Source organism: Mus caroli, chromosome 13 (assembly GCF_900094665.2).
Source record: "Mus caroli chromosome 13, CAROLI_EIJ_v1.1, whole genome shotgun sequence".
In the NCBI taxonomy this organism is placed as follows: domain Eukaryota; kingdom Metazoa; phylum Chordata; class Mammalia; order Rodentia; family Muridae; genus Mus; species Mus caroli.
Genome location: NC_034582.1, coordinates 90,762,821 through 90,785,166, shown reverse-complemented (window position 1 = coordinate 90,785,166; position 22,346 = coordinate 90,762,821). Strand labels below are relative to the sequence as shown.

Sequence of the window (22,346 nt, the reverse complement as noted above, 5' to 3'; positions counted from 1 at the left end):
GGAATTATGCTGGGGCAGTAAAGTGGCAGCGGCAGGTACTTGTCCTTTCAGTCAGGACCACAGCAGCCTAGGGAGTGGCTAGGTTTCCAGTCCTGGGTAATTCCCTCCTGCTGACACCCATTAAAGACCCAGTGCTATGAGAAAATGAACCGACCCTAACTCATGGAAGGAAAAATGATTCAACTTCTAAGTCTGTAAACCATATCTGGAAATAGCATGTTGCTGGCATTAAGTACTTACACAGGAGCAGTGACTTTCATTTTTAAGCCACCATTTCAACAGTATAAAATGTTAACACACATACACCTTACACACTCTCCAAAGACCAAAAAGAAAAGAAAATCCAAACCATATTCACTTGAATAAAATTTTGTATAGAGAATTGAATAACACATTACCTTTTCAGCTGGTACTAAATCAAAATTTTCACTAAATTCACCTAAAACCAAGTCAGCAAACTCATCATCTAAGTCTGCAACCTGTAAAGAAAGACAAACATGTAGAACTTGTATTTAGTTTCATACATGTATGCACCAGTGAAATATTTGAAGTCAGTTACTTAACCTGACATGCACAAGCCAAACAACTCTTTGTAACTTTTGAAAAAACAGTTCTGTTTTGTTTTGTTTCCCCAAAGAAAAAAACCTGGAAATTGAAGGTGTGCTGTGAATTTCTTGAAGTCACAGAGAGTCAGAGCTGTACTCAGTTCCATGTTACCAGAGAAAACGCCTAACGCATCCACAGCAACAATCACAGAGTAGACTGCTGGTTTGGGGATAAAGGAGGGTCTTTTAGCTCATATCATGAGTCATCGGGTACTCCTCTAACATATGAATGCATATGATGGCTACACTTCCCACAGTAGCCAAACTGAAAGCCCTAATCTACTTCCACAAAGTAAGGCGCGTCAGTTGCTGTTGCTGGTATCACGTTAACAATACAACTGTAATTACTAGTTTGTGCTTCTCATAACCATCTGCATAAATGAAACAGATAATTCAGCTAACAACAAAGCAATAAAACAGGCTGGGCATAATGGCACACCCCGGCAATTCCAGCACTTAGGAGGCTGAGGCTGGTGGACTGCACGTTTCTAGGCAACCTGGGCTAGAAATCGAGACTCTACCTTAGACAAAAGATAAAAACAAATCACGATCATAATTCTAAAACAGTTTCAATTGTGGATGATAGTGCAAAGGAGCAAAATAGTCAAGCTCGGTGAGAAAACTAAAGTGTAAGCACAGAAGACACAGCAGAAACAAACCTAACCTGCCCAGAGAGCACACAGTGAAATTTGAAGTTAAACGCAGCTGTGTTCTCCGTGCTAACTTGTCTAACTTAGCTCTCTGCTGACGTTGGCCATTTTTCACTCTGAAAATAAGATGCTGTACTTCTCAATAAACTTGATTGGCATAAGACAAAATTTATGCAAGACCCCCATACACCAGCTTTTATCTTCTCTGTTTCTCATACCCTGTCACTGAAGAACAACCTGCTGGTCCTGGTCACTTTCTTCTTAGGGCTGAAGTGACAATCAATAGCCAATTGCAATCATTCTTTCAGAACATGCAGTTAGCAGCCCATAAGTATTAGCTATTACTATCATCATTACGTTTCACCTCTAAAGGAGTCCTGAGAGACAGAAAGCTAATTCTAGTTCTCAATTTAAGGAGCAATTTAACTGTGGTTAAAATTTACCATCAAAGCCACTTTAAAGCAGTTTGCCATCATAATCATTTTTAGGTATAGCTCAGTAATATTAAGTTCACTTGCCAAGCTCCTAAACTTTTAAACTTGCAAACAACTCCCATGCCCAAGCCTCTGGGAAGCACCATTCTGTTTTTCTGTCTCTGAGCATCCTCCAATTGCCTCACAAAGCAGAGCCACGAAGCATTTGTGGCTGGTGTACTTCCCTGACACAGTGGCCTCAGGTCACTAAGGCTGTGCCCTATGTCAGAACTCCCTTCCCTTTGAAGACAGGGTTAACAGTCCATCCATATTTTGTTGATTCACTCGTCTGTTGATGGTCACTTGGGTTGTCTCTGCTTTTTGCCTACTATGAATATACTAGGAACTGGTTTCAAGATACTACTTCTAATTCTTTGGGGGTAGAACCCCAAATGGAATGTCTGGAGGAGCCTCCATCCCATATGGTCTCCTTCCCTTTCCTTTTTTTCTTTTTAAAGGATTTATATTTATTTTATGTGAATGAGTGTTTTGTCTGCATATATGTATGCATACCTCATGTGTGCCTAGTGCCTGTGTAGATCAGAAAAAAATGTCAGATACCCTGGAACAGGAATAACTGAGAGTTGTGGATGCTGGGAACAGAACCTGGGTCACCATCCCTCCAGCCCTTCTCACGTGGTTTTATATTGTAACTAATCACTGTGTCCCTGCCACAGCACACAAGGATTACACCTGTTCTCCACACACCGATACATACTTGTGGGGTTGTTCTCTGATTGTAGCTAATGTACCTGAGGCGGTCTTGTTCTCTAAATTTTATTCATTATAATCATCACCTGTTATTAATACTGATACCTCAAATTTTCTCTATACACACCAAACACTGTCACATTGTAGTAAAAGCCGTATGTACAAGCATGTTTTGGCTATACATCTGGATTATAAGATCCTTCTTTTTTGTTGTTGTTGTTTTTTCTTTTTTGTTTTTTCGAGACAGGGTTTCTCTGTGAAGTCCTGGCTATCCTGGAACTCACTCTGTAGACCAGGCTGACCTCGAACTCAGAAATCTGCCTGCCTCTGCCTCCCGAGGGCTGGGATTAAAGGTGTGCGCCTTCTTTATGCCTATAATTGTTCTGTATTAAAATTGCACACGCACACACACTCAAAAAAGAACTAATTATGTGCCCAATTCATGACCAATGTCAATTCTACTCTTGCTCTTTCTATGCCTTATTAATCTCAAGAAGCCATCTAGCAGGGAGGCATGGTGGCATAAGCCTTTGAACACAGCACTTGGGAGGCCGAAGCAGGTAGGTCTGTGAATTCAAGGCTGCCTGCTCTACAAGGCAAGGCCCAGGCCAGCCAGGACTACATAGGAAAACCCTGCCTTAAAAAAAGAAACGGGCTGGAGAGATGGCTCAGCTGTTAAGAGTGCCGACTGCTCTTCCAAAGGTCCTGAGTTCAAATCCCAGCAACCACATGGTGGCTCACAACCATCTGTAATGAGATCTGCTAACCTTTTCTGGAGTGTCTAAAGACAGCTACAGTGTACTTACATATAATAAATAAATAAATAAATAAATAAATAAATAAATAAATAAAATAAAAGGAAGAGGAAGAGGAGGGAACAGTTTGGCAGGGTGGGAGCAGTTTGAGCTCTGATCTGATGCTGTCCTGAGTTCAGATCCCAGCTCTGACCTTTATTAGCAGCAAAACTTATTTAAACACTCTCAGGTTCCGATTTCTCATGTGTAAATGGGAAAGCACATGGGTGTAAAAATCAAACAGTCCATGTAAAGCCTTAAGCCTAGCAAACACCAGGCCCTCAATTCGTATTATCCAGTAACAGGAACATTATGTTAGTTATAAAGTCAGTGAATACTAAAAGTTATAAATGGCAAATAACTTCTCTACAAATATCTACCCATACAAGGTAAACGATAGAACATGCTGGTAGAATCTGTGTGGACTGAGCAGGTAGAGTATGAGGCGTAAGATGGAATGCTCCAGAGAAGTTTGGGCAACACAGTCAAGACTATGTCTTAAAAAACATTTGTTTTAAACTTAGACCTACTCAATTTTAAAGTGAAAAAAAAAATTCAAATGCTTTACTATAAATATTCAAATGCTTTAATAAATATTTTATAAATATTCAAATGCTTTACCAAGAAGCCTAACATGTATTATTTACTGCCACAAACATTGATTGAAATATTACAACATAACAATATTGCTATGTTCTATTAAAGTGTTGAGATTTAATGCAGACCTATAAGTATAAATAAATTGATGGCTTTAATTTTTCTAAGCAATCTGACATCTGATAAAGTAGAGGATAGGCAGGTTCCTTTCAGGAAAGTTTTCCACATTGCACAGGAGATAGAACATGGTTTCTGTTTGCCTGATTTCTTTGAGAAAGGTCAATATAACCCCAGGTTGGCCTGGAACTCACTATGTAGCCTGGACTGACCCTAAATTCTCCTGCTTCAATCCCTGAAGTAATGGGACTACAGATGTATGCCACAACAACTCAGCAACATTGTTTCTAATATCAAAAAAGAAAAACAATTTTAAGTCAATCTAGTAAGAAACAGACAATAAATCACACTGTAATTATGTATCAGAACAACATACAACACTAAAACTAAACTGTGCTACAGGTACCAACAGTGACCAGCACCGTCACAATATGAAATGGGAAAACTACAAACAGTATCGTTACACAGAAGGCCAGAATATGCAAACACATGCTAACACTAAAATAACATGCTGGGTACAGGGAGTGCAGCTCAGTGGTAAAGCGCATGCTTGCCATCTATCTAACAAGCCCTAAGTTCAACTCTCAGCACACGGCAAAACCAAGCCAGGGCCAGAGAGATCGCCCTCAAGCATCCGATAACCCTGGTTCGGAAGGCTCCTAATACCCTCTTTTGGTCTCCCTAGGCACTATACATATGTATTGTAGACACAAACACACACAGGAAAAACACTCATACGAATAAAAGTTAATTAATCTTAAAATGGAAAATAAACACCACTAAAAAGGATAGAGAGACAAATAGGAAACAAGGTTCTTATCTCATCTGTGGGTGTGGGTGGCAGACACAGGGGCACTAATTTTCATTCACTGTACTTTACATATTACATATGTAATTTTATATAAAGTCTCACAATACGGATGTCCAAAAGTTACTGAACATGGAATTTTAAACTAAAGAACTTACTTGTTCAATTAAGGAGTTCCTTGCTTCAATCGTCTCCCTTAGCAGCTCCCGATCGCTCGCTTCTGAGAGGGGCATCCTCTCAAAGTCTTTTCCATCGTCAGAGTTAGAATTCCACACGAGTTTTTCTTTGTTTACGACATCCACCACTCCTTGGAAAGTTCTGGCTTCACCAATTGGCAGCTGTAGGTTAGCGTGAGCTTTATGTGGTTACCCCAGTCTGGTGACAGCACTCACCAGTACACCACTCTCCTCAACTCTTACCTCACTGTTTCAATCAAAATCTCTGCTGTACTTACTCATGACTTGAGTATGTGTCTAAAGTGTGCATGCCACAATAAACTGATGAGGAACTACAAAATGTGCTATTAACCAATTACCTGTAAAATCAGGGGCTTTGCCTTTAACTTCTCCCGGATGCTTTCAACTGCATAGTTAAAACTGTAAAAAGCAGAGCAATCTGTTAGAAACACAGTAAAAACCTCTCAAAACAGGTTTAAGAATGTTCTCTAAAAGGACCCCTTTATTCTCCAAACTGCTCACTACATCGGTTTTCCACAGGGTAGTATCTTAAAGAAACCTGATAACAGACAGCAATTGAGTGTTTACCATTATCTCACCATGTGCAGGCCTAAGCAGTTATTATTGCAAGCTTCATATAACTAAGTTTTGATACTAATTAAGGTCACGCAGTTAATTAATTACAGTTAAATGCAAGATTTCATTTGAATTAAGGATTTTTCTTCTACAGCTATATAAACTATTGGTTCTCTTCCAAGACCCAGACAGACAAATGTTCTATGTTTTAATCTTAGGTATTAGTATTTTATGCTATGGTGCTGGTTTTCATGCTAACATTTGGGCTGGCTACCTATGGTACAAATGCTATTGTTGGCACATAGGCAAAATTATATATATGTACACGTTATTATATATTATAATTATATATACACATATATCATGGGTTCCTAGAGCCTGTGATTGGGCAGTGGGAAGAAAAGATGAAGTTGAAAGTTTTAGAGAGGAGGGAGGAGGAAGAAGAGGACGGAGGTGGGGGTCGGGGGAGGGTGGGGAGAAGAAGGAAGAAAATGGAACATAACCATGTGTGCTGAAGAAGCCCCACGTAGCTAGGGATTTCATAGCTGGGCAATAGAGTAGTGACGTGATCTATCTGTCTAATCTAAGTGTACAGTTTGTAATTATATTATTGAGTGTGTGTTCTTTTCATGGGCATTTTGGGGTTGGAGATTTACCATTATAAATCTGGCTGGTATATTTTAAGTCTCTCATGTTTCCATTTCATGGAGCTAAGATGAGCTGAGTGAATAGTAGCTGGCATTCTACAGGCCAGCCACCTGAGAAATGAGAGCTAGCAGTTCCGGGCATTTCAGGAAAAACTGGAGGTGGGGTGGAGCGGACTACCAATGCTGGTGCGTTAACTGGATTTAGTGTGAGTTCTTTTTAAAACAACACGATACACACATCCATGGCCCCGATATCTCTGAGAACTAGCCTAGTATCCAGGCATCACCCTCATCACTAGACACTGTAAGTCAATCAACAAGTGCTTCTATTGACTACAAGAAATCCCAACTAGGAAAGATTCAAACATGAGCCTAGCCAATGTTACAGGTTGCTGTGCCATTAATAATCAACTTTAAACTAAGTTGCCAAGGAAGCCACATAACCACGGGGCACAGGACAGTAGACCTGGTGAAGGACAGCTGAATTTTTACCACATCTCATCGCTGACCAAGATGTCTTCCCATAGTTCCTCCACAATCCTTAACATTCTTGACTTGTTTCTATTCACATTTCACCAAACCCTTCATATATTTCTGGTTCTCTGTTGCCAGAACAACGTATCCATTTTGGTTGCCACTCCACATAAGCCTCAGTATATGATCGCTACGTTTCAGCACTAATCATTCTCTGCCTCACATAGAGGACATTCCCCTTCCCAGTACCCTTCAGTTAAGACTAATCTAACTATCTAAAGAAAATCAGAAGACAGAAAAGCACCATTCTCTGAGTTAACTACAAGAATCAACCTTACTCTCTGAGTCTGGCAACCAGGAGATCACAGCAGCCTTCAGGAGCAAGGGTATTAAATGCTGTAGAGCTCAGAAGAGAATGAACAGAACAGCAAAACTCCACACTCAATCCAGAGTGTACAAAATGTGCTACAGTAGACCCAGATGGCTCACCACTTAGAACATCTCAATTGTTCTCAACTACAATTGAGATGCTTTGTTAAGATTCCATAGAATAATTATATTTTTAGGAAAAATTGCTTTTTCTAAACATAAGCTCTAGCCCATGAGTTCTTGTCTTTGCTTTGTAACCATAACAGCCTACAAAGCAGCCTTCAAATACCTTGCTCCAGTCTTGTCCATCTTGTTTAAAAAGCAGATCCGGGGTATTTTGTGTTTGTCAGCTTGCCTCCATACAGTGAGAGTCTGGGCCTAAAGCAAAAATTAGAGAAAATGCCCATGGCTGTTGCTAGGTCCATGAATCTGTGCTGATGTGGAATTGGGTCTGATGCTGGCAGAGAACGGGAACCTCTGCAGTTCATTTCCAGGGACTCTGTTTTGCTCTTGGGAGAGCAGAACAGGATGTGGTGAAGGTGCCTGGAAGATGCTTCACACTGCCTGAGACCCGTGCTTCTGTTTTGGTAAACTAAGTTCCCCGACAGAGTGATTCAGAATCTGGGAGATGGCCAGAGCTCTCAGGAGGGAACTTAAGTCACAACCAAGAGACCTACTTTTACCTCACTTCATGTTTCCCAGTATGTAATAATGAGCTAATTTGTTTTAAGTATTACTTTTTTAGACCAGGTTTCAGAAAGCCCAAGTTGGCCTGGAACTTGCTACATGCAAGGTTGACTCTAAACTCTAGATCTTCCTCCGCCCTCCTCCTAAGTGCTGAGATTACAGGCAGGCGCCACCATATCTCCTAATATGAGTTTTTTAAATATGTAAAATAGGGATTTTTGCCTTGAGGAATAAATAAGAATATAATAAAAGCACTATTATGATAAAAATCACATTTCATTTAAGTATCTGACTGTCCATGTGAATCAATAGGGTAAAGGTGAAGGACAGACTACTACTTATATTTATAACTAATTCACATATGCTTTTTTGCTAATTGATTTCATTGCTGCACATATTAAATTTATAAATACACCCTGGTTGTATTAAAACATCTGTGTACCTCATTGAATCCTTAATTCAGCCTGAAAGCCTAAAAAAGCATAAAAAGTCTAATGTTCAGCTTTTTGTTTGTTCAGATAAAATTTATACACAACAAAATCCACAGACTAAGCATATAGATAAGTTTGAAATAAACCTTGTATAACTCAGATCAATACATAGAACCTGCAATCCCTCCAGATTTGCCTCTCAAGCCTGCTGTAAGAAACCAGTTCTGGCCGGGCATGGTGGCACAGTCCTTTAATCCCAGCACTCGGGAGGCAGAGGCAGGTGGATTTCTGAGTTTGAGGCCAGCCTGGTCTACAGAGTGAGTTCCAGGACAGCCAGGGCTATACAGAGAAACCCAGTCTCAACAAACCAAAAAAAAAAACCCAAATTCTTTTATCTAGAATAGTTCTTCAAGATTACCCTTAATCAGTTATGATTCCTACATTAAAACGGTCTTGGTTTTGTTTTATTTCTGAGAAGCTGTAAGTAGTTGTCCCTGACACGTCTCCTCACTTAGATCTCACTAATCATTGTCCTGTGATCAGACAGGAGTCAAACATTTGAGCATGAGTACAGCACGTAGTTGTTTTATCTTTCTTAGGGTACTGTATTGTGTCAATTTGTCCCATTTTTTAAAAGATACTGATTTTTACAACTTAATTAAAATAGTTTAAGGGCAGAACTTATATGAATTATATATTCAACAAAGCCAATTTTGAAGGGCAACTCACTAAAGATAATATAACTCACCCCTATACACAAACCAGGTAGTGGCACACACCTTTAATCCCAGTCCTTAGGAGGCAGAGGTGGGTGGATCTCTGTAAGTTTGAGCCTAGCTTCATCTGCATACATGATACATAATGAGACCCTGTTTGAAGCAATAAAAAAACAAATAAAAGAAAAATAACAAGCATAATTCACTCTACTATCAAAAAGCACTATTAAAAGAGGACTTTCCCAAACCCAGGCACTCATACGTGGTTGGCAGATACTCTGGAAATGAGCTGTAGTCCCTCCTAAGAATCTGTTTTGTTGTTGTTGTTTTTGTTTTGGTTGGTTTTTCTTTTCTTTTTTTTTCTTTAAGATTTATTTATTTATTATATGTAAGTACATATAGCTGTCTTTAGACACTCCTGAAGAGAGATCTCATTACAGATGGTTGTGAGCCACCATGTTGTTGCTGGGATATGAACTCAGGACGTTCAAGGAAGAACAGTCGGTGCTCTTAACCACTGAGCCATCTCTCCAGCCCAAATGTTTGGTTTTTCAAAACAGAGTTTCTCTGTGTAGTACTATCCTGGAACTCACTCTGTAGTCCAGGCTATCCTTGAACTCCCAGAGATCGACCTGCCTCTGGCTCTGGGTGCTGGGATTAAAGGTATGTGCTACCACCACCAAAAGGCTAAGAATCTTTACGTTACCTGTGAGGAGATAATTATTCATGTGTCTGTGTATTGCTAGAAGTGCTAATTGTCCTCTCTACACTATCTTTTAAGGATGTTTTTATAGCAAACAATCTACTCAGTATCTCCCTAGGGAGGAAAGGTAGGTTTGCTGACTGCCTTAGAAAATAGACACTGTCCATCCTCCAGAGTAACACAGAGGAGCTAACTGCACAAGAAAAAGTGTTCCATTGCTCTGACTATGCACGTCATGTGAGCAGCTGGCATCTGACTCCTCTCAGGCCACTCTACAGACTGGGATTTGGAGGGATGTTGACTCTCTGGTGGCTACTACATGTAGACTGTAGACTACTGAAGTCCCCTGACCCTCACCTAGTGACTTTGTGACTTTGGACAGAATCCTTGACACTCACACAGAGGAACTCGATAGTTTAAGATCAACAGAATCCCAGGCTCCTCACGGTTCCCCATACCAACACTCATGCATTTTCTACAGAAAACCTAACTTTCCTTCCATTGGGAACAATCTGAGGTCGCACTGCATTATGGAACTGCAGCTTTCTTCCACCCCAGTCTGCCTGCTACGATTTACCAAGGGCTGTAACTGACTAATCCAGATATGCGCTACATTTTAACGTCACACTGCTGCTGCTGCTGTGTTCACTCCAGCCTCGGCTTTACCTCTACACCAGCAGAGGCGTCAAACACGGCCACAGCACCGTCCAACACCCTCAAGCAGCGCTCCACCTCCAGAGTGAAGTCTACGTGACCTAAGGAAAGAAAAGAGACACCTAAAACCATCAAAACCAAACGAGACCAGTCACATGGGCCAGCAATGTCTCTCCCGAGTGTACCCAAGCAAAGTGAGCAATGGACAGGAGTGTCTCAAGAAGCTATTTGCACACCCACATTCACAGCAAACAAAGTGTGGGAGAGACAGTCACCTCCCTGTACCTACATGTTCTGAGCCTAGAGATGCAGTTATGGGCTAAAAAGATTCAGGAAAAAAAGGCGTCTGTTCTAAACATGGACAGACATTTTTTCTTGTCATTATTCTCTAAATAATACAGAATAACAACTATTTATACAGTAGTCACTGGTATTAAGATACTGTAGGCATACAAAAGGATTCATATAGGTTATATGAAAATATATCATTCTATAAGGAATTTAAACATCTACAAATTTTGGTATCTACTATGGTATTCTAAAATCAATTCCTCATGTATACTGAGAGGCAAGTACACACACACACACACACACACACACACACAAAGTATAAAAAAGCCTTAAAAGGAAGAGATTCCTGTTAAGTGAAGGCTTCACACTGACTGAAATAAATAAGCCAATCACAAAAAGGTAACCATGATGTGATTCCACTTACAGGAGGTATCTAGAGCCATCACCTGGAAAGACATGAAGAGCAGAATGGTGGGGAGGGGACAGAGGAGAATTGCTGTTTACTAAAGGACAGTTTCAGTTCTAGAAGACGGAAAGCTCTGGAGATCTGTATTCCAGTGATGTGAACATAGGAAATATGATGAAGCGACACACTTAAATTAATTCAGATAGGAGACTTAATGGTTTTGACCACAATTTAAAAAAAACAACCCACAGAAACAGCCTAAGCGACATAGTTTCTTTGGGATGACAAAGACTCAACGTACCTGGAGTATCAATCAGATTGACTCTATACCCTTTCCAGTCGAGAGTCACAGCTGCTGACTGGATGGTAATGCCCCTTTCTCGCTCTTGAGCCATGAAATCCGTCACTGTGTCTCCATCATCGACATCTAATCAGGAAAAAAAGGCCACAGTTTAATTTAAAGCAAGTCTATCATACTGGGTCTCAGTGCACCCCCAGGATAGCTTCGTATGCTTTAAGAAAAAGCAACTCAAAAGTACTTAGTTCAATACTTAAAATCCTTTGTTTCGCTATATAAAATCTTGGTGAGAGAAAAGCTTTTTCAGCCAGATTAGTAATTGTGTTGTGGAAGTTTCTTTTGTCTTTAAATCGACTAAATTACACATCCTGCACATTAGTGCAAGTTTGATGTTTCTTGCTCCCTATGTGTGCCATAGTACTTGCTAGGAGGCGGGGCAGAGCTCACTCAAGTCCACTCACCAGACTCCCTCCTAACTCTATTCTTATTCCTGCCACCGTGATTGTACTGGTCTGTACAGTCAATCTCACATAACAGAACTACCCTTGCCAGGCTGTCACGAGGACAAGATGAGGCAGGATGCAAAAGCCAGTCCAATCCAAAAAAGCCAGATAGCAGCAACATTGCATTAGGAATAGAAAAACATTCCTCCCAAGTTGCCCTTTACAGAGACTCTCTCACTGCTGTTCTCCACAACAGGGAGTTATCTGCAAATAAGGCCTAAGGACAAGTCTTCAGTATAAACCTGTGCTTAAATCCTAAAAGCTGACTCAAGCCGAGCAGTGGAGGCGCATGCCTTTAATCCCAGCACTTGGGAGGCAGAGGCAGGAGGATTTCTGAGTTTGAGGCCAGCCTAGTCTACAAAGTGAGTTCCAGGACAGCCAGGCCTACACAGAGAAATCCTGTCTCAAACAAACAAAAAGGAAAAAAAAAGAAAAAAGAAAAAGCTGACTCAAATGATTCTTGAATTACACCTTTTCTTTTTTCTTTTTATTTTTTTATTTTATTTTTGTTTGTTTGTTTGTTTTGTTTTGTTGAGACAGGGTTTCTCTGTATCGCCTGGCTGTCCTGGACTTTGTAGACCAGGCTGGCCTCGAACTCAAAAATCCGCCTGCCTCTCCCTCCTAAGCACTGGGATTAAAGGCGTGCACCACCACGCCCAGCTTGAATTATACCTTTTATTCTGATTAAATTTATAGACAACAAATACATGAACGTTATTTTTAAAATTCAAAATTCATGAATATAGGATATCATACCATTATACTAAGTACTTATATCAATAGAAGACCCCAAAATGGCATCTAGCTTCCCATTACTCTTTTTCTCTCATAAGCACACACATACACACACATACTCACACACTCCACACTCACACACACACACACACCAACATTAGGGAATATAAGGAAGTTTATTTGAGACAACTCTAGCTACGCTGTGTGGTCCTGACAGGCCTGGAACTTATGTAGTGCAGGCTGGAACTGAAGCCACAGCGCTCTGCCTGCCTCTGCTTCCCTCCTGCTGGGATTACAGGTGTGTGCGGCCACATTCAGCTCATGATATTTCTTATAATCAACAAAAGAAACTCTAGGTTACCATGCTGAAGAACTTAAATCTAAAATCAGTTCTTAATGTTTCAGACTTTGAAGTATTTCCAATTTCCAGAATAGGAATGCCCAATCAGTAGAGTTCATGAAAATATTTCTAAACAAAACATTCTAGCATCTGGAATATTTCCAATATCTTAATCATATTACATAAAGAATACTTAACCTACGCTGACTGTAAATATACTTAAAACTGGTTACTTTTATAACTTTTAAAAATTGAAACTTAGAAACTTTACACTCACTTCAAGTACCCAAATTGTGGGTGTGAGGGAAGGACTATCATGAGACTTATGAGGCGACAGCAGCATGGCAATGCTCACAAAATGCTGTCAGTCAGATACTCATTAACATACAGTACCATGGAGACCCAGGTGGCCATCTGTTTAAGAACCTACCATCATCTTGATGTTCTTTTCTTTCTTAAGCATCCAATCTGTTATATTTCCAAAGGTCTAGGAGAGTGGCTCCCAATGGGAAACGCATCGTAAGCAGGCCTCTTGGACCCACCTTGGACTCACCAGCATTACTTAAAAACAGCAGGCCCAGGCAGAGGCAGGTGGATTTCTGAGTTCGAGGCCAGCCTGGTCTACAAAGTGAGTTCCAGGACAGCCAGGGCTATACAGAGAAACCCTGTCTCGAAAAAACCAAAAAAAAAAAAAAAAAACAAAAAACAGCAGGCCCTGAGCTGTGCTCATGCAAGTAACAGCTTCAGTTACACTCAGTGACACACACACAGTCACTGACACACGTACTCACAGACCCTTTCACACACATTCATATACTCACCCATATTCTCACACTCACACAGCTCTACTCCCACCCACTCACATGCTCACATGAAAAAAAAAATGGATCAGCTGGGAAGAAGGACTGAGCAGGAGGTGTGGTGGACAAGAGAATATGCATGAAAACACAGCATCTGCACATATGGAGTTGTGAAAGAACAAACGAGGAACACGAAAAAACTGAGGCACATAAAACCAAAAGGCTGCTCTGGGGAGTCATAAGTGTGAGCCCAGTGAGAAGTAACTCCAACGTGCAAAAGCTGTAACTGAGCAGGAGACTGTAGCCCTTCAAAAACAAGCACTGAGCTAAGGCAGAGCAAAATCATCTCCTTCTCCATGTAACAATTGGACATGAACTTTCCAGGTTTTTCCTTCTAGAAATTAGACAATAGAAGTATGTCAACTATGTGGCTAGGGCACACAGACATAGACACACGGACAGACAGACAGACAGACACACACACAGTCATCATCGCCTTCTCTCTCTTCCTCCTTCTCTTCCTTACTGGTAAACTCTATTAACTGGGAAAGTATTATAGCTTGGACTCAGAGCTAGAATGTCCCTTATATGAAACCTGGACACTGTAACTCAGTCTTCTCGCTTGGGTGGCTCTTGTAGAAAGAAACCCCTAATGCTAAGCATGGTTTTGTCCTACAGCCTTCCGTGAGGCCCCTGACAGCCTTGGGGGACTCAGGATTGAGCCGAGCCTCAGACTTTCTGGTGATGCTGCAGCTACCTTATCCTAATGTCACAGTTTAGACCCCAGAGACTCCACGCCGCACTCTAGTTGACGTCTTAACCAAAACCTTTTCCAATGATGCTTTTGCTAGCGGGGTTTGGGGGCAGGAGGCAGGAGGAATCATTCTAACCTCCCAATGATCTTGTGTATCCAGAATAGTACAGAATTCTCTCTGTGGTGGTGGTTTTGCCTGCATCAATATGTGCCATAATTCCAATATTACGAATTCTGTTCAAAAGGGAGGAAAAAGTATGCGTTATGAGGTGCATATTTCAATTAAAATATCAATGCTGTGCAAATTTTAAAGGTGATTAGTACTCCTATTATATATGCAATTATGTACGAAGACAAATACAAAACCTATTTTTTATCTATTATCTGCATACACTAAGTACACACAATAAGGGGGTGCACTATGACATCTCATACATGTGTGTGATGTATTTTGCCCATATTCACCCCCACCACCCTCTCTTGGCCCTTACCCACTTCTGTGTATGTATGCTATCTAACACTATCATTCAGAATAGCTAGGTGATAAAAGGGCTAATCACAATCTTTTAAAAAATCTATATTCATTTTTGTTATATTAAAAATTCTTAATATTTAACCGAGAAAAATATCTTTTGAGATACATACTAACATTTATATAGAAACAACAGAAGTGACATAAGTCACTGGTAAAGCTGTCAGAGAAGACTTGTGAACTTCCTCAAGAGCCTCTCGAAAGCCAGTCTCAGGGCAGTACTTACTTGGCCACAGGAGGGTTAATGATGGAATGAAGAGACTTGACATCACTTCCTACTATGCCTAATAGGAAAAGAATTCAAATTAAACTGTTAAATTATTAAAATTTTTCTTTTAACTTATAAATGAAAACATACAAAATAAATGAAAGCATATACAACATTCCAGATCAAGCTAAACCAAGCTCAAGACCATAGACTGACATAGGATTCATTTTCTCCCAGGCAGGAAGAAAGCTGTGGCTGACGGTACAAGTTCTAGATACAAATTCCTTTTATTAATTCCCACCTACAGAACAACTTTCTAAATCAAATCCTTAAAAACAATACAGATTTTTCTTCCCAGGCAGTAGAGGCTCACGTCTCTAATCCCAGCACTCAGGAGGCAGAGCTAGGTGGATTTTTTTATGTGTTTGAGGCTGGTCTAGTCTACAGAGTAAGTTCCAGGAGAGCCAGGACTACACAAAGAGACCATATCTTGAAAAAAAACAACAACAACCAACAAACCAACAAAAACAAACCAACAAACAGATGCTTTCAATCAGTGACTTATTACATACACCTCTATTTACAGAACGGTAGAATTGGTGTGCATAACAACATGATAGAAGGTAACAGCAGACCCTAAATAAAAGGAAAGACATGTAAACCTGCATTTTTAAGTCTTGACGAATTCCAAGTGAGCAACTGCTAGTGAGCTGCCATGCAGGTCAGAACCTCCTTTCCCTCAGCAATGCCAGCCCGGCGCCATTAGAGATAGCCGGGCAGTCTGCATGCAGTCAGTCAAAAGATGAGCGATCCCAATACTTGCATATAGCTAAGCAGTGTTTCTTCTTTTATTTTATTTCTTTACTGTTTTCTTTGGTTGGTTTGGTTTGGCTTGGTTTATGAGGCAGTGTCTCACTATAAAGCCTTGGTTGGCCTGGGACTTGTGATGGAGGTCAGGCTGGCCTTGAATTTACAGAAACCCTCCTTCCTCGGAATGCTGTAGTTAAAGGTTTGCAGCACAGCACCCAGCTTTTCTCTAAGGTTTTTGAGGCAGAGTCTTGTACCGAGTCCTGCCTGGACTTAAAGATTCTCAAGCCTTCCTTCTCAGCCTTGTTAGTACTAGAGTTTTAATATGAACCACCACACAGTCCTATGGTTATTTCTTACATGAAAAATGTCCACAGTGATCACTCTATGCTAGCTTAAGTTTCAATAATTATACTGAAGGAACAACAGTTTTACTTGTGAATATAATCTCTACTTTTCATGCTATTTAAACCAAGTGTTTTAGATTTCTAAAATAAGATCACTCTTACATTTAAAAAACCCAAGACAGCCAGGGCTACACAGAGAAACCAAAAAGAACAAACAAACAAACAAACAAAAAACTCAAACCCCTCATTGGGCAGTCTAAAGACAAAAGGACAAAGTACATACCACAGTTAAATTAGTAGGTGCAGAGCACAAAAGCCTGCATACATACTAACAATGCATCCCAAGAGATTCATAAATTCTCGTAAGGCAACAGCCAATCAGTAATGTTTCGTTTCATTCTCTGCACATGGTAAACTTGGTGGGAGGAGGCAGCAGAGTGAAGCTAGGTTTCATCAGAACCACTTGTTTCCTTCACACACAGCAGGCCACCAGGAATGACGAGCTCAGTGCCCAGGCATTCCCGAGTCTAGCAGCCATGCCTTGAATCTAAAACAGTCCAGATAAACATGTACCCAAACTTCTTCTAAAATTCCTCAAAGTAAATTATTCTAGTAAATCTCTATTGACAGAAAAGATACTAACATAAAAATCAGCAGTGACCTAAAAATAAGTAGATTCACACACTACACTGGAAGGCAGCTACTAGCCCCACCCACTCCCCCTTGGCTCAGCTCATCAGAAGCCCTGGAGAGGAGGAAGGGAGCTCCCCTGGTGCCCATCCGCCTCACAGCTACCAAAACCCTCCCACCTCATAACCCCATGAAAATAGCCAACAAGTTAAAGCAGTTTGCAAACGTCTAAAAAGCAAGATTCTTCAACCAAAGCTAATGCGAGAAGGAAGACGAGAGCAAGGTTTCAGGTAAACTACAAGGATTTAACATCTGTACCTGGTGCGGAACTGTAGTTTCTTGTAAGAGGCAGCTGAGTCTTTAATCGTTTTAAATTTGCTTTTATTTTGCAGTAACACATGGTCTAGGAGAGACAAAGAGAAATGGACATTAATTTTACTCCAGCGATACACATCAAACATAGAAAACAGAAAATACCTATTCTTGCTGGGTGCAGTGACACATGCCTGTAATCGCAGAAACCAGGAGGCTGAAGCAGGAAGATCTTAAGCCTGAGGCCGGCCTCCACTACAGAACAAGAATCTCTATATACCTTTTCAGTGGAAATACACATTCCTCAAAATGCTGCTTAAGTAATTTTAAACTAGCTAAATGACCTGAGAGCCTCCTGGCAAGGCCTGCATGGCCTGGGTCACAGGCTCTCCAAAGCTCCCTGCTGAGTTCCTGCTGGGGGAGAAGCAGCCCAGTCCCCACAGGTGAGTGACACAAGGCATGGTTCCACCTGAAGATTCATATTTGCAATGCATAATTAAAGTAAGAGATAACAAAATACATAGAGATCTTGTATTAGAATAAAGCTTACAGGGAAGATGCTATCATGAAACATGAGGCAAGTGTCAACCTGCCTCAGAAATTGGCTTCCAACAGCTCTACAGAAAGTTGTACCTCGACTATTTAAGAATGATGTTGTCTCCTGACTTAACGGCACAGAACGTTACTTCACAGGTATTTCAACCTATAGACACACACACACACACACACACAGAATGAGAGAGAGAGAGAGAGAGAGAAGCACACCCTTAGTTAGCAGTGTAAGGGTGAGCATGAAGTACTGCCATTTTTGGAAGAGAGAAAAAACTCCAGCCTCTTCCAAAACACTCGCCATTTTTATTACCTCATGAGAACAGCATTTCATGTTGTCAGATGCTCTTTTTATTGCTAAGAACATCTTTAAGTTGCATTTCCAATTAAATTAAGGTAGTCTGAGCAAACCAAATTTGGAATGATGAGCTGTATACGAAGTCTCTGGTTATAAATATAACTAGTCAAAATACAGCCATTTTGGTAAGAAACACTTACATTAAGGTGCACACTGAATGTTCTCTGATGATTCACCGCAAAAATCCTCCATTTGGTGAACATCGTGGTCCTCTAAAACGTTCTCTATGAAAAAAGAGACGAACAAAATTAAAAAACTAAACATATGTAAGTCAGTAAGGCACATATAAGAAATAGAATTGTGCCGGGCAGCGGTGGCCCATGCCTTTAATCCCAGCACTTGGGAGGCAGAGGCAGGTGGATTTCTGAGTTCGTGACCAGCCTGGTCTACAGAGTGAGTTCCAGGACAGCCAGGGCTATACAGAGAAACCCTGTCTTGAAATACCCCCCACACACACACACACACAAAGAAAGTAACTTACTTAATAATTTTACCTACCAAAACCACAATGCATCATGAAAAAGCAAAACTTTAGCCAGGGCTACACAGAAAAACCCTGTCTCAAAAAAACAAAAAACAAAAAAAGGAAAAAGGAAAACTTTGTATTAAATGAAGTGCACAGTTCTTATTTAAGCTTAAACTGTCCCCCTTTTTTTAAAAAGGCTTAATTCTTAGAGAAAGATATGAAGGGCTGAGAGTTTGGTAGATGCCTATAATCCTGGCACTTGGGAAGCAGAGTGGAGGATTGCCAAATTTTAGGTCACCTGGGCTACATACATAGACTCAGTTCAAAGAAAAACCAAACAAACAAAACTTCAAGATATAATTAAAGTACATTTATTGAAATTTTTAAAAACTACACAGAAATATACGTAAGGTAAATATTTAGAATTAAGTATGATAGATATCTCACGAAACTTGGTAGTTTCTCATTAACAACAAAACTTCTGATTTTTGAAAAATAAATGTGAAAATAAAATACATAAAAGCTATATGAAAGCAAGCTGCCTGCCTCTGTGAATACAGAAGCAGAGCGCCTTTGCTTTGCAAACACTTACTAAGCCTGAGGGGTAGCCTTTGCTTACTCTGTCAAGGGCCTGGGTTTGACCTCAGCACCACAGCAGGCCCTTAGACCCACATTTACCAAGTCTTCCCTGGCCTTAAAATACAAGATCAAAGGTGTGAGAAAATTATCTGCCTAGATCACAGGAGGCAATGCTAAGTCAGTTATGCAGAATTTTCATACTACGTGATTGAGGCCACCAAGATAGCTTAAAAGGTAAAGGGTCTTGCCGCCAAGTTTGACAATCTCAACTTGATCCCTGGGGCACACAGGGTGAAGACAACCGTTATAAGTTGTTCTCTGACTTCTATGCACAAATGCATGTGTTTTCACACTGGCACATCAAGCAAACAAACAAATAAATGAAATACACTTAGTCATGTTAATAAAGTTTAATACATTAAAAAAAAGATGTGACATTTAAGAACAGTCATAAAATGTACTCCTATGTAAGCAGAATTTAAGATGTTACTGTAACTAGCCTGCCATGGTGGCACACACCTTTAATCCCAGCACTTGGGAGGCACAGGCAGTCGGATTTCTGAGTTGGAAGCCAGCCTGGCCTACAGAGTGAGTTCCAGAATAGTTAGGACTACACAGAGAAACCTTGTCTTGAGGAAAAGCAATGTTGCTGAGACATAACAAAGGAAAGGGGATCTGTCAGCACCCACTGGAAACCGCCCTAAATTAGGTTCCTACTCTTGTACTAATTCTATCTTCCCTCCCTAAGAGATGATGTTTCTAGATTGTATCCCAAATGTAATGTCTACATACAATATTTATTATGTACTGATGTCTCCGAAATAACACACTTCATTTGGAATTTGTATCACATCTAACATTTCTGCAAAAGTATGATGTATATCTTAGGTACAGTGTTATTAACACAGCCTTTAACTATGACTTTTGCTTCTCCTCTTTATGCTCAATGGAAGATCTCAAGCTACTAATCTTATTTTTATTACAAAGCTTATTTCAGGCACAAGGAATTGTAAAAGATTTAAAACTTTTTTATGCACATGTGTCCCTATGAATGGATACCGTGTGTGTGAGGGTGACTGTGGTGACAGCTGGGAAAAGAGAAGGAATCAAGCCAGGAAGTGCGCACCTTTAATCCCAGCACTCGGGAGGCAGAGGCAGGTGGATTTCTGAGTTCGAGGCCAGCCTGATCTACAAAGTGAGTGCCAGGACAGCCAGGGCTATACAGAGAAACCCTGTCTCGAAAAACAACGAAACAAACAAACAAACAAAAAAGAGAGAGAGAGAAGGCATCAGACTCAGCTAAAGGGATTTCTTAATCCGGAAGCTGATTAAATACGTGTGCTCAGAGTCTGAAAACCCATTGAGACAAACATCTATTTCCTGCCTGGATGAGTCTTAAAAAAAAAAAAAAAAAATATATATATATATATATATATATATATATATATATATATATGTTTTACTATTAGAAGATTGCTGCTGGACTCTCAGGTCTTCTGAAATCTTGGATAAATCACTATAAATCACTAGAAATTTCATCTTTCATCTATGACAGCACAGATAGAGCATGGGAATTAAACCCACATATTTAATAAAAATTGTGTCTAAAATTACTTTTGGAGTATTTGAATTAAAGCAATGAACAAAAACAATGACTGTGCTCACACAGACTCTAGCCAACTCAAGGGCTACTAGGGGGAAGGGGCTGATGTAAACAAAAATATACAACACCCTACTGTCATTGATGCTGCAGAAAGGAAGGGAAATGGAGCAGTTATGGTGTCAAGGGGGGCGTCACTAAAACTGCGAAATTAAAACTAAAAAAATCTAAAGTAGGTAAGGGAGTCAATGGGGGAAGAGGGAGCGTATCTAGCTTGAGAAATTGCATAATTTACCGCACCTGAAAATACGCGAATGATAATCAGCACTAGCTCTGCTTTAAACAAACAAACAAAGAAAAACATTATACTATGGGGACTTAAAAGATAGTTTGAAGCCCGGCGGTTGTGGTGCACACTTTAATTAATCTCAGCACTCTGCAGGCAGAGAGGCAGAGAGGCAGAGAGGCAGAGAGGCAGAGAGGCAGAGAGGCAGAGAGGCAGAGAGGCAGAGAGGCAGAGAGGCAGAGAGGCAGAGANAGGAGGCAGGAGGCAGGAGGCAGGAGGCAGGAGGCAGGAGGCAGGAGGCAGGAGGCAGGAGGCAGGAGGCAGGAGGCAGGAGGCAGAGGCAGGAGGCAGAGGCAGAGGCAGAGGCAGGAGGCAGAGGCAGAGGCAGGCGGACCTTTGAGTTCGAGGCCAGTCTTGTCTACGAAGCAAGTTCCAGGACAGCCAGCTCTACACAGGGAAACATTATCTCGAAAACACCAAAAAAGGAAGGGAGGTTAAAAAAAAAAAAAAAGTGACAGCTTGACTCCAAGTGCTAGGGGTGCTAGGACTTCTTGAGATGTACTTTTCAATTTTGGTAGTTCCAAATTGGAGACAGTGAACTTCTGTGACTACAGTACAAGGATAAAACTGGGGACTGAAGAGATGGCTCAGAGGTTAAGTTTGGCTGCCCTTCTAGAGGACCAGGTTCAATTCCCAGCAACCACTAGCCCTCCCAACCATTTTTTATGATTCAACACCCTGTTCTGGCCTCGGCGGGCACCAGGCACGCACTACACATTAAAAAAATAATAAGGTGGAAAAACCACACAGATTTCTAAAAGGTAAAAACTGCCCTTAATTACACGGGATTTCTCAAGAGCTTAGGGGGAAAGTCCTGGGCGTCCACAAAAACCAAGTATCTCTTGTTTTCCTGGCCGCTGGCCAGTAGTTTTATTTTCCATATAACATATCTCAACCAATTGTGCATCCGTTAGCAACAGGAGAGACAGAAACAGACTAACAAATCAGTCGCCCTCCATAATGGATGAAGCAACACGTCCGTGACCCGGCAGACGTCCTTGCCGGGGCCCGGAGGCCGGGGAGTGCTCGTCTGGAACCCGCTGTCAGTAGCAGCTAGGAGGTCAGCAGTAGCAGACCAGCAAGACGGCGGCACGCACATGGCGCCTGGCTGGTTCTGCTAGTCTCCGCCGGGGAGTAAGAGAGGAACCGGCCACACGGTACCACATCCCACCGCCTCAGACACCCTCATACCCGCAGAAGGAACCCGCGGATCGCCGGGATTACAACAGCTCCATAAGCACCTTCCGCCCTCTAAGCAGTTCCGGTGGCGCCTCAGCTAAAATTCTCCTGCTGTCAA

General features: G+C 41.0%; 1 protein-coding gene across 2 annotated transcripts in view; it reads right to left on the bottom strand.

Annotated features, from left to right (window-relative positions):
- Gfm2 (G elongation factor mitochondrial 2) overlaps nucleotides 1–22,346 on the bottom strand; it is a 40,137-nt gene extending 17,791 nt beyond the window's left edge. Inside the window, exons 1-11 of one of the 2 annotated variants that reach the window (XM_029468555.1) lie at nucleotides 22,241–22,346; nucleotides 18,199–18,282; nucleotides 17,158–17,242; nucleotides 15,074–15,131; nucleotides 14,452–14,549; nucleotides 11,187–11,312; nucleotides 10,201–10,289; nucleotides 7,287–7,375; nucleotides 5,291–5,351; nucleotides 4,914–5,093; nucleotides 399–479 (exon numbers count right to left, since the gene is read on the bottom strand). In XM_029468555.1, coding sequence (XP_029324415.1) covers nucleotides 399–479; nucleotides 4,914–5,093; nucleotides 5,291–5,351; nucleotides 7,287–7,375; nucleotides 10,201–10,289; nucleotides 11,187–11,312; nucleotides 14,452–14,549; nucleotides 15,074–15,131; nucleotides 17,158–17,242; nucleotides 18,199–18,261 — 930 coding nt within the window. In that variant the 5' untranslated portion in view covers nucleotides 18,262–18,282; nucleotides 22,241–22,346. The remainder of the gene's footprint in view (nucleotides 1–398; nucleotides 480–4,913; nucleotides 5,094–5,290; nucleotides 5,352–7,286; nucleotides 7,376–10,200; nucleotides 10,290–11,186; nucleotides 11,313–14,451; nucleotides 14,550–15,073; nucleotides 15,132–17,157; nucleotides 17,243–18,198; nucleotides 18,283–22,240) is intronic. The other variant, XM_021180110.2, reaches the window with a different exon arrangement.